The sequence below is a fragment of the Ahaetulla prasina genome, chromosome 6 (genome assembly GCF_028640845.1).
Source record: "Ahaetulla prasina isolate Xishuangbanna chromosome 6, ASM2864084v1, whole genome shotgun sequence".
In the NCBI taxonomy this organism is placed as follows: domain Eukaryota; kingdom Metazoa; phylum Chordata; class Lepidosauria; order Squamata; family Colubridae; genus Ahaetulla; species Ahaetulla prasina.
In genome coordinates, this window is record NC_080544.1 from 34,527,628 (window position 1) to 34,540,463 (window position 12,836).

A 12,836-nucleotide genomic window follows, 5' to 3' on the forward strand; every position below is an offset into this window, starting at 1 on the left:
AAACTGAAATCACCCATCTTTGCTCCGTGTCTTAGCATTTCATAATGAGGAAGAAAAAAAAGTCAACTCTTGTTGGTAGACTAGTCATGCCACTGACAGGGGTCCCCAACCCCCAGTCCGTGGACCAGCACCGGTCCGTAGCATGCCAGAAACTGGGCAACGCAAACAAGAGAAGCCCCATGGGCGAAATGTAGACAATATGTGAAACCATGCCCCCTCTGGTCCACGGGAAACTTTCTCCCCGTGAAACTGATTGGTCGTCACTGGTCTAGAAGAGGAAGCTAAGGCACTTTGCTCCACAGCTTCAGTGGAAAGATGATGAAGCTGTGGGGCAATGATCCCTGTGATGCAGAAGCCAAGTTGATTTATCTAGAAAATTTACTGTAATTAGCTTGGTTTTTCCAAGGTTAAATGGAACACCAATAGAAACTTACAAGAGACGTACTAAAATCAGCACATTCAAAATATTGCTACACTATCACTACATCATCCCTAAATCATTAAACTGGTTAATATGGAGCTAACACCAACAACAAGGAGTTAATCTTTTCTCTGCCCACAAAATTTAAGATCTAGCACATATTATTTTCTGAAAGTTCAAAGAAGACGAAAAGCATAACATTTTGGAAGGCTGTTGTGTATTAATAGCAAATAATGTTTACTGAAGTTCTTAAGACATAATTTGATTTTCATAATTTGTTGTCCATTCCTTCTGGAGGCATGGTAATACATAAATTATTTTCAAGATGTAGATACAGTATTTTACACAGACACATTGTTATTTTTATTTGTCCACACATGTAATCAAGTATGCTACTTAACTACTACAAAGGACTGGATTTCACTCAAGCTAACATTTGTTAATAATTTGACAAAATTTAGCATGTGTATTTATGTAATTTGAACTCTAGCTGTTAGTATATATTTGTGAAGAGTAATTTGCATAATTAATTAATTCCTGTTTGGAGATGGAGATTAAGAAGCCTTATTAGCTCAGTATTTGTGAAAGGGGAGTAATTTACCATTGTCAACAGTAGGCACAGCTTGACAACAAACTGAAATAGTTTCCAGATTTCAACAAGCAAAGAACTACACATTCCATCCAATTAAAGGCAGTAATGCTTTGAGATTAATGAAAATGGAAGCCTTTGAAAAGTGGAGTAAATTCTCCTTTGTAGTGTGTTCTACCTATTAGAAAGTGAATTTCTCAATATTCTGAGAATGACCTTTTTTTAAATACAAAGGTATTACTGAATGGGGTGATAAAAGTAAAGTTTGAGCTGAAGAGGGAAGAAGGAAATTTATTCAAACAACAAAAGAAAAAAGATTTATTCCCTTCTACCAATCTGTATTTGTGTGTGTGTGTGTGTGTGAGAGAGAGAGAGAGAGAGAGAGAGGGACAGAAGCATTTGAATATCTATTACTTTTTCTAAACAACCTAAACTAATGAAAAAAACTTTTCCTACCATTACAGGTAATCCTCGATTTATAACAGTTCATTTAGGGACCATTCAAAATTACAACAGCACTGAAAAAAGTGACTTATGATCATTTTTCACAGTTGCAACCTTTTTAGCATCCCCATGATCATGTGATCAAAATTCAGATGCTTGGCAACTGACTCATATTTATGACTGTTGCAGTGTCCCAGGGGTCATTGTGATTCCCTTTTGCGATCTTTTGACAAGCAAAGTCAATGGGGAGGCCCATTGTTTCACTTAACAACCAGGTTACTAATTTAAGAACTGCAGTGATCCACTTAACAACCATGACAAGAAAATTTGTAAAATGGGGCAACAACTCACTCAACAAATGTCTCGCTTAACAACAGAAATTTTAAGGCTCAATTGTGGTTGTACGTCGAGGACTACCTGTGCTTGTGTCTTTTTATAGTTATCTACCATCGTTGTAGCATTCATAGGACTCATTATTGATTGTAAAATTAATTGCAATTTTATGGGTCTGACACGGATTTTAATTTCTGTACTTCGTAGTTTGATACTACAATTTATGTTTACTTTACTCTATCAATGTTTTTTTAAAAATATACTGCTATTTTAGAATGAATCATCATTAGCTTTAGAAATAAAATAAAAAGCATCTTCTATTATTATTATTATTTTATTATTTATTTGATTTTTATACCGCCCTTCTCCCGAAGGACTCAGGGCGGTGTACAGGCAAGATAAAACCAACAATACAATATACAGGTTAAAATGCCATTTAAAAAACTTATTTAAAATTAGCCTGAAATTAAAATTACCGTAAACTAAAAACCCCGTTTAAAAATTAATAAAATTTCACATTAAAAATCCAATTTAAGCCAGCCCCGCGCGGATAAAGAGATGTGTCTTCAGTTCGCGACGGAATGTCCGAAGGTCAGGTATTTGACGTAAACCCGGGGGTCTAACACTGCACACAGAGCAAATAGAAAGACAAATTCAGAAGTATGAGGAGAAATTGCCTATTTCTGAGACAGTCGATCGAGCTCATCCCTGGCTATATATACTGGCATTTAAAAGAGGAATCCTTCCCAGCTAAATGCTAGAGATTCAACACAGGGCTTTCCGATACCAAATATGTTTATCAAAGCTTACCTCCGATGAAGTGACTCTGAAAATTTAAGGCTTGCATAAATAAATTCTTTAACCTGGATATAAATCTGAGGCACTGACTGTGACATTGGAAGTTTCTTTGGAAAACGGTGCTGTGGAAGCAAAAACAGGTCAAGTAAAAAAGAATCTGATCTCTAATCTAGATTATATTTGGTTGCAACTTAGTTACTTACTGTAGTTCTATTATTGTCTATCTACAGTTTCATACACAGGTAGTCCTCGACTTACATTGGTTCATTTAGTGACCGTCCGAAGTTACAATGGCACTGGAAAAAGTGACTTATGACCATTTTTCACACTTATGACCATTTTTCACACCACTGCAGCATCCCCATGGTCACTTGATCAAAATTCAGACACTTGGCAGCTGACTTATATTTATGACCGTTGCAGTCCCCTTGAGTCATGTAAACCATCTTTTGTGACCTTCTGACCAGCAAAGTCAATGAGGAACCCAACTGCATATAACAACTGTGTTACTAAGTTAACAACTAAGGTGATTCCCTTAATAACTGTGGCAAGAAAGGCCATAAAATAGGGCAGAACTCATTTAACAAAGGTCTCACTTAGCAACAGAAATTTGAGGCTCAATTGTGGTCGTATTAGATGGCTAAGATGCTTATTGTTTACACATTTTAATAATTTCTGTCATGTCCCACTCCTCCGCTGATGGCTGGGTCAGGGAAATCCGAATCAGGCGTGCCTCTGCAGCTCTGCCCAAAGTCCTAGCAAAGTCCTCAGAGCAGGCAGGAGACCAGTAAGTGACTTCAGCAAGATAAGTTTGACTTTTGCCTGACTCAGAGACTGCCAGAAAGCAGATCCTTTATATAGGCCATGGGGTGTGGCTCCATGACTCAGCACTCATTAAGGCCTGCCCCTCCCTTCCTTCTGTTGCCTCCGCCTATCCAATCTTCTGATGCGAGGATTACTCCAATCAGCTGTTGTTGGGAGTAAACCCTCCTCAGGCTCACCTGCTGTGGAGGAGGGGGAGGGGTCTAGCTGCTCCGTTTGCCTGGGCATGGAGTCAGGGCTGGGGCAGGGAGATGCTCCTTCTTCTGCAGTTTGTCTGGGCATGGAGCCAGGACTGGGGCTGGGAGGCATACATTCCTCCGTGTTCGGGAGCAGATAAGAAGGCCCCGGCTGCTCTGAGGGCGGGCAAGACACAACAATTTCCTCCATTTCCTCCATTAAAATTTGGAGATGTGGGAAGCCACATCTAAGGCTTTAGACAGGGCTATACATGGCCTGAAGTCCCATATTGTAGATCTCTACGCTACTAAGCTACAATGAAATCTATTGGTTTAGGACACCATGCGGCCCCCACTGTTGCAGCTTGTAAAGAGTGTCCCAAAGGCAACTGGACTTTCTGGTTTTTCTTTGAAGACGTTTTGCTTCTCATCCAAGAAGCTTCTTCAGCTCTGACTGGATGGTGGGGAATGGAAGGATTTATACCCCTTGTAGACAACTGGTCATTTGCATTCTTTTGATTTGCACTACTCAGGTGACCCTGAGGACAGAGATAAAACCTCCAGGTGGCCTCAAGGACTTGCTAAAAGAATACAAATGACCAGCTGTCTGCAAGGATGATAAATCTTTCCATTCCCCACCTTCCAGTCAGAGTTGAAGAAGCTTCTTCTATGAGAAGTGTGATGTCTTCAAAAACCAGAAAGTCCAGTTGCCTCTTGAAAAAAGCATCTTTGGGACAACCATGACCTGGATGACTGAGAATCTCCATAGACATAAAGAGTTTGTGCTTCCTCTGTCACTTGAACTCAACCCATTGTGATTTATTCAACCATTACAGTTAAGCAACCAGTGTGTAAATCGGGTCACTAGAAACAGATCCTGGTTGATGATTCCAATCAAACTGCAGTTTGCTGCTTTTTTCAGTTACAATGGTAATCTATCTTGTCATTATTTAGAAGTAAAAAATACAGCCAGTTCTATGCTGTTCTCAGTCCTGTTTGAACTTATATTCTCTTCTGTACGTTTCCTGTTTATTTTTTTTTATTTAATGATATTCTTGAAATAATAACCTTGTTTTGTGCATGAAAAAAAAGGAGGCAAGAGCCTCTGAATGTAATCCACTTTTCTTAAAAACTTCTTTAAAAACTAATGTGTCCTGGGCACTCTCTTAGCTTGGCTGTTTGCCTGCAGGTGTTTCATTAACCAGCTAGGTAACATCACTAGTGCTTTGCCTGCTTTCTGAAGTATTTGATACCCATATATGGTTCCAATAGAAGAGAATGTAGGCACATCAGAGTCTCATTTGTTATTGGAATTAGCCAGACAAAAGCTAATATGCCATAAAGTTCTCTTACCTTGTCAAGTTCTGGATCTTGAAAAGGAAATTTACTAATCACAAGTTTGTACTCTTCCTCATTTGATACAGGAATTGGACTGTAATTATCCGCTTCAAAAATATCCCTGCAGGATTTAAAGAACTAGTTAGGAACATACAGTTCAAGTGCAAAATACAACAACACAGACAGAGCCCAATCCAGCCAGGGTTAAGCTTTATTGCATCACATTTCTTGCAAAGGGAAAATTATGCATTTGTAAATTCTAACGTCAAGAATGTTGGTAAATTAAGAAGTGCTGTAAAGTATAGCTAGAAAAGGAGGCAAAGAAGTATAACAGCCACAATTAATTGTTAGTCTGAGTAGACAAGAATTCATAATACACTAATCAACAAATATCTCTGAAGCTACAATAAAGAAGCGGCTTCATATGGAAATGTAAACTTATTATACTACACCAAGTTGAAATCCCCACAATACAGGACTATACAGACTGGATATGTATATAAACGTAATTTAAATTTGAGGTATATAAATCAAAGCAGAAAGTAATCTGTGTGTGTGTGTGTGTGTATGAGAGAGAGAGAGAGAGAGAGAGAGAGAGAGAGAGAAAATAAACACATGGTATTATCAAGTAAATAAAAACCTCAAATTTAAATCACGTTCATATAAATATCCAGTCTCTCAGAAATGTTGATGTTTCCAAAGCTTTCTAAACTGTTGTCATTTCAGAAAACAAATCATCATTACAAAGATTGGATAATGAAATCTTCAAATATCTAGCCATTCAAAATAAAACCAAAATTGGCTGGTATTTGGAAAGACTTTCTTCTTATCTTGCAATACTCACCTGAACAATGTAGCCCATTTTTTAAGAAGCGTCTCATTATACTGGTCTCTTATTTCAAATAAAAGATCGAATAGTCTGTTGACGGGGAAACCATAACCCTAACAAAACAAAAAGTAAAATAAAAGAATATTTCAAAGGTGCAAACAGAAGCGAGCATACGATATTACAAAACTGAGACGTTTGAGGCCTGTATCCTTCCTTGTTTTTGCAACTAAAGGTCAGCATACCACAATCCCTTTCCCATTCAATAGTCCACTGGGGACTTTCTTTCCTCCTCATTCCTAAAGCAAGCTTGTTCTAATCTCTTTTCTTTTCCACAGCTTCTCATTTATCTCTGGCCTGCTTCATATGGTAATGCTGGAGCTCTTGTAAGGAAGGAATGAATGGATACCACTTTCCTTCACCATGCTCTTTATACAACATAGGGGCCAAGTCCTCTACCATGATTATCTGAATACATGAAGAGAAACAGAGGGGGAGGGGAGGGGAGGAGAAGGGAAGGGGTTCCATATGAAAAGTCAACTTTCCCCTTCAATTAATATGCTATTATATATTTCTTGCATAGATCCCTTTTGCCATTCTGGCATCAATATCAACTTATTCTCTTCCTATCAAATGATGTACAGCAGGTGTGTTCAAAACGCAGCTAGCAATGTAGCAGCACAAAATTGTAAATATTTTTAACATTATAATGTGCATTTATATACAGTGACTATATTATTTATTTTATATGAAGTCCAAGACAATGTGCCTTCACACTGTGAGGCTATACAAGCCTAATATAGCCTAATATTATACAAGCCTAATATAGAATATGGGCTTATAAGGAGCTATCCTAACTTCACCACAGTTGAGCACAGGATATTTGTTTCTTGCTTATAAAATTGACCTACAAGGCCAGTTGTAGACAAACTGAACCTGAGGGATGGGGGGGACGGGAATGGACTATTATTGGTACCACATATTGAGCCCCTGACTGAAGAGCAGAATATATAATAAATAAACATTCAGAATGACTGGGACTCTTAGTATTCTCCTGGAGCTTCGATTTTGCTGAATGGGAATCCAAGCACTGTTGTTCTAACAAATCTAGAAGATGCCAAGTTATGGTAGACAAGTCAAATGTTACTGCAAACACAGATATCTTGTTTGCCATTCTCTTTTCTTTTTTTACTTTGACGTCTTTTCTGTGTTTGAGGACGTTATTAGTGTATGCTTAATTTTAAGGCACGTACTTCCTGAATCTAGTTAAATCAATAAGAAAAAGATAGTAAATAGACATTCCATGCCTAAAATGCCAGCACGTTACCAACCTGCAAAGTATCCGCAAAGACAACTATCAGATTCTTCAGCTCCAGAACAAGATCAGGGTCAGTGCAGTAGGACTGAAAGTTAAAATATCAGATTATGCTTAAGAAATTAAACAAATTAGTGTTCGTCTACTAATGTGTTGCTCATTTTCAACAGCTGTAAAGCTTACTAACGGCTGTATTTCCAACAATAGTGTATGGAAGCTTACAAGCAAAGTATATTGAAAATAGGACTTTCTCCTGCTTATCTTCCTCAGAAATATTTTCTTGGTATTTTTCCTTGAAAACATTTTGCTTCTCATCCAAGAAGCTTCTTCAGTTCTTCAGTGCCAGAACTGAAGAAGCTTCTTGAATGAGAAGTGAAATGTTTTCCAAGGAAATTCAGTTGCCTTTTAAAAAGCAACTTTGGAAAAACCATGACCTGAATGAATGACTCTCCATAGACTTTCCTTAGAAGTAATATTTGAGAAGTGTTTCTCTGAGAGATATATATAGCCCCCTCATGGCTAGAGACTACCCATAATTATTAATTTGCCCAATACTCTTTTAAAGCCACCCACATTGGCATTTAAGTCAATTTCTGAGAAAGTGCTCTACCTCTCATTTTGCTCCCCATCACTAAATTTCAGATATGAATGTTGGCTGCTCCAATTCCTTCTTTAAGTAGAAGCTATAAAAATATTTAAGATAATCACTGAGTTTCATTAGTGGTGATGTCACCAACACATTCATGCAGTTTGCTTGGCAATTTACATATATGGTTTGCCATTCTCTTCTTACAGAGTGCTTTTTTCATCTTCCCATTCTAGCTTGGATATATGGGATCCCCTAGTGGTCTCTCTTCCAAGAATTAACCAGATCTAACCCTCCTTAGTTTCTAAGTAAAATTCAGAGAAGGTTAGCCTGATTCTGTCATCTGCTGAGACTATAAAAAGTGTTATTGATGGTAGAAGACAATTTGAAAAATATCACATGAACACGTGTGGGGTTTTCTATCTACATGTTTTCTGTATACATACTTAACCTTAAGACATGTTTATTTCAGGTGCTTAACATATGCATTTTTCATCAGCCTTGGGGATCCATGGGGAGCCTGCAAGGTGGCTGTATGAGGTCAAGTGACTGTTGTTCTCCCACATTCTTGGGGTTTATATGTTTATTTTATTGATGGCTAACTCCTTATATATTGTTATGTAGTTTTTAATGGCTGCTACATTTGTGCACTGCCCACGTCACATTTTTTTGTTAGATAGGTTGCTAACAAATGTGGTAAATGAACAAAAGAAACGGCCTGGGTTTATGTTAGATAACCATTTGCTTCTATTTACAGACAAACTGTCATGATAAAAGTCCATCAGCTATTAGCAATTTTTGCTATTTATTCTTTTATAGGAAAAAATTTGCAAAAAAAAATTAGGAAAAGATAACTTTATAAGACTAAACGACACTTGTTTACAATTCCCCAAGCAAAGAGCAGCTAACAGGGTCTAGTTTAGTAGCTAGTGTACGACTCTGTTACAATTTAGAGCTGTCCTAAGGCTTTTGCCTGTGACGTTTACTTTGGAAAAGGGTTTGGAATTATAATTGGAAACTATTTCCTGGTGCTATTTTCAATGCTAAACTAATTCACTCTGATCTAATGAAGAGGTCAGTTGAAACTAATTAGGACAGATTGCAATAATAAGAGCAGATTAACTCTGCATATTCTAAACTGTTCAGACTAAGAACAGTGTGGAAGACCTGGGGAGTTGTAACTCAGTGGGGGATTATGCAGATAGCCCAGGGCTGTGACTCAAAGCCTGATACTGCAAGGACAAACAAAGACTTGATGGGCTCTCTCCCAAATCTGAGCAATTTTTAATTACCAACACACACACACACACATTAGACCTCTATTCTGCACCACCACCACCAGCCTTCCCCATAGTCTCCTTCCTTTAAACCTACTCTATGGGGTCTTAAGTAAATAAATTGAATGGGAAGCTTCCAAAAAACCCTAGCTCACTTACCGAATGAGTTCTAAGGACAGCAATAATCTTGGAAAGTGCCATGTTCCAAAGTTCATCCGTGTAAGCTCTTGTTATTAATCCTTGTGTTGCATGTAAAATGTGATCCTCCACGACAAAAAAACTGAACAAGGTAACAAATCGTAGAATTAATGTGATTTTCCTGAGATATCATTGATAAAGAGCAATAAAGCCCAGTGTTCTGTTTTTTCCTCTCCCCCTTTCCTCCTCGGGCCCCCAAACATAGAGGCTTTACTAGCCTTTTGTAACAACTAAACGGAATTTGTGAAGAAACCCACACTTTACCATTTAATTAGGACAAGTATATCTGAGATACAGTAATAAATGTAGACATTTACCCTCAAACCACACCTCAGTGGGAGAGCCCATTTTTTTTGTTCATGCATTCAACACAGCAAGATTGTGGGAAAGCAAGGCAGGACTGATTGCCCCTAGATTGTGAACTTTATTATAAGTCAACAGAAAAATCAGCAACTGAATATGGGCTGGACTGTGGTGCACTGAAGACATCTTGGCAATCAATGGATGTTGCATAAATGGGAGATTCAGTCAATTGCTATCTAAGAAGAGAGTAGTATTTTTACTTAATTTTAGGTCTATTTAGTTGCTTGCATAAGGCACGTGGTTTCAAGTTATTATATCATGCAACTTCAGCCTGTAAATTCTGGGCTGTTGTAGTGCAGAGGTGTCAAACTCGTGGCCCAAGGGCCGGATGAGTCATGCTGGTCATGCCCCGTTTCCCCCCCCCCCAATTTAGTGAAGGGGAAAAAAAAGTTGCAATATGTCATGTGACGACAATGTGACGCGAGTTTGACACCCCTCTTGAAGTGGAAAAATGATAATTATCAGCAGGCACTAGAAAGAATCACTAAAGCATCAACAGTCTTTATACCCTAAAGATAAAATTTTATGTTTTTAAAAATATGCACAATTTTAGAAGTTTTGAACAGAACAAAAAAAGATAATGCAACTAAAAAAGAAAGATAAAAAAGTTCTAGGACAAAGAAAAAAATGTATTAAAAAAAACCCCTCCCCCTACAAGAAAGTGACTTGCCACCATCATAATGACAAGTACAAACAATTCCATGGTCTCTTCACCTCCTTTTAGCTAACAAATAGCATCCCACAACCCAGCTCTTAATAGGCAATTTAAATTAGTAATATCTTCTTCAATCTAGTTACCACCAAAAGATCCAAACAGAGCTTTAAGATTTTAACATCTGATAGATCCAATTATTTAATACACACAAGATTTACTTTCAAGAAAACTTAATTTATTATACGATGATGGGAAGAGCAAGAAGGCGCAACTGTTTCCACCCCTTGAGATCTTAAAATATCCATTGCTGATGTTAATATAGCAAATAGCAGCTTTACTCACCCTACAATTTGACTGAAGTATCTTCTGTAATCTTCTACTGTTTCATGCTGTAAGAAAAGAACTCAATCGTTTAACAGAAAGCAATTTGAGAGGTTGTATAAATCTTTTCTTTTTTAAGTTCAAGTACCATGTTGGACTGTGGCTGTAAAACTAGTCTTGCTTGTTTCCTCCTCTGTTTTCTATAGTAGTTTTCAAATGTATCTGCATCACCCTAAACAAAAAATATGCACAATTTTAGACATCTTTGTGCTCCCAAAATTTTTTATGACAAACCTTTTCACCATATTTCTGAATATGAAAAAATAGCTTTTTTTAAACTATGGGATACTCATAATTTCAAATATATATTGTGCGTATGTATTGTCCGATTCTGTTTTCCTACAGATATTTTATTTTAAAAATACTCCTTTAAATCAATGTAATAATATAATAATTATATTACTTTTGGCTTCTAAGATTCACTGGAAAAAAAACCCCAGAAGAAATTCTTCTAAGAAAATTAGAAAAAAAAGTAAACTGAGTTATCAATTCTTCCCAAAAAAGTAAATAAAATTTAATTTGTGGTTAAGAATTATTTGGACTACCTATAAAATATTATCTTCAGTAACAAAACAAATAAAAGGTGACAATGGGAATTAAGAATAGAGGGGAAACTGGGGGGAAACGTCTTCTTTTTATGCTGGTAAAACAGAGCCTCTAGTGGCTCAAAGGCTCTTGTCTTTACGAAAGGATTCTTTTTATGAATGAAAAAACAATACTGTAACTTAACAGACAAGCATAAGCAGCAGGCAGTAAATACCATGCACATATTTATTATTATACTGTACATACATTATATATATGTGTGTGTGTGTGTGTTTCATAAATATATATATATATGGGTTTCATAAATAACATATACATACCAGAACTGAATAAATATGTAGGCATCTATATACAGGAGAAAAATCTACCAGATCGTGAGCAGTCAAAACCTGTAGAAATGCATCCCCCCCCCCAAAAAAGGCAAGAATATAACATCCAATCAGCTATAATATTACAAAGGAAACTTTAGTATAAATTAAATAAAAGCCAATATTGTCTTTCATGAGCAAAAAATGGTTACGATTAGTTACATAGTTGTTATGGTATTTAAAGAGGGGATGTACTTATTCAAAAGAATTACTATTGCGTTCCATCAATGATAAAATACACATGATAAAAGTCCTCCCCAATGGTGCCTTAAGTAACACAAGTGGAGGGCAAAAGCGTAACCAAGTGTTAATTAGGGGTCCTTAGTGGCAAATAAGAAGGGGATGACAGAGAACTAGGTGGCTGGATGGAGTCACTGAAGCAATAGGCATGAGTTTAAATGGACTCCAGAGGATGGTAGAGGACAGGAAAGCCTGGAGGAATGTTGTCCATGGGGTCGCGATGGGTCGGACACGACTTCGCAACTAACAACAAAAGTGTTCTCTGAGCTTGCTTGTTTCCTTGCAGACCTTTCATTACCCTAACTAGGTAACATCATCAGTGCACTGATGATGTTACCTAGTTAGGGTAATGAAATGTCTACAAGAAAACAAGCAAGCTCAGAGAGCACCAAGGACCCCTTCATGGCAATCCTGAGCTACAAATATTCTTCTTTATTGGCAGGGGCTAATTAGATAAAGAATAAAAAGGGGAATGGTAGTAATAAATAATACAATGATTTAAACAGTATATAAATTATGCATTTTCTCAGTTTATTTTGGGCTGTATAAATTCAACAAAAAATGATGTGTACTAAGTTATGATTTCCTTTACGAATACAGTAAAATCCATTTGTAATAGAAAGATCTGTCACGCTAATGTGACTTTTCTGCGATTTTGTACTTTTCTGCCATCTCAAATAAGCTCAAGAGGCTTTCCGAAGTTATCTCAATTTAGGACAGCTACTACTAGATCAAATACAATTATTTGATAATTAATGGTTTAGGTAATGACAGTGAAGCTGTTATCCATAACAAAATGGAGATAACCTCCTACATTTTCTTTTTTCCTGATAACAAAGAAAGAGTAGCATAAAATATTCAGCTGAATCAAATTCATACAAACGATATTCATCAAGCACTGTAACATTTTGTGCCATGAGCAGTTCTTTTAAAGTTCCATCTTGTACCAGAATTTTTCAGTATAAACTTCAGGTTTCTGCTTATTTCTTAGTTGAACTTTGGTCTACACCAAACTCGATTTCATTGAGGTTGTGTTGAATCAGGGTTGTATTTGACCTTGGGGGTGGGCGTGGCCATGGTGGGCGTGGCCAGCACATCACTCGTGTCAGAGACGCCTGTGGTGGCCCGAGCATTCTGCCAGCAAAAACAGGCTCCTGTGC

The 12,836-nt window shown here is 37.2% G+C and overlaps 1 protein-coding gene across 8 annotated transcripts in view; it reads right to left on the bottom strand.

The window, feature by feature from the left end:
- The window catches only part of EXOC6 (exocyst complex component 6), a 114,118-nt gene that overhangs the window by 59,005 nt on the left and 42,277 nt on the right, over positions 1-12,836 (bottom strand). For all 8 annotated transcript variants that reach the window (XM_058187867.1, XM_058187866.1, XM_058187870.1 and 5 more), the window contains exons 8-15: positions 11,389-11,457; positions 10,611-10,694; positions 10,484-10,530; positions 9,085-9,205; positions 7,079-7,150; positions 5,766-5,863; positions 4,937-5,042; positions 2,598-2,707 (exon numbers count right to left, since the gene is read on the bottom strand). In XM_058187867.1, coding sequence (XP_058043850.1) covers positions 2,598-2,707; positions 4,937-5,042; positions 5,766-5,863; positions 7,079-7,150; positions 9,085-9,205; positions 10,484-10,530; positions 10,611-10,694; positions 11,389-11,457 — 707 coding nt within the window. The remainder of the gene's footprint in view (positions 1-2,597; positions 2,708-4,936; positions 5,043-5,765; positions 5,864-7,078; positions 7,151-9,084; positions 9,206-10,483; positions 10,531-10,610; positions 10,695-11,388; positions 11,458-12,836) is intronic.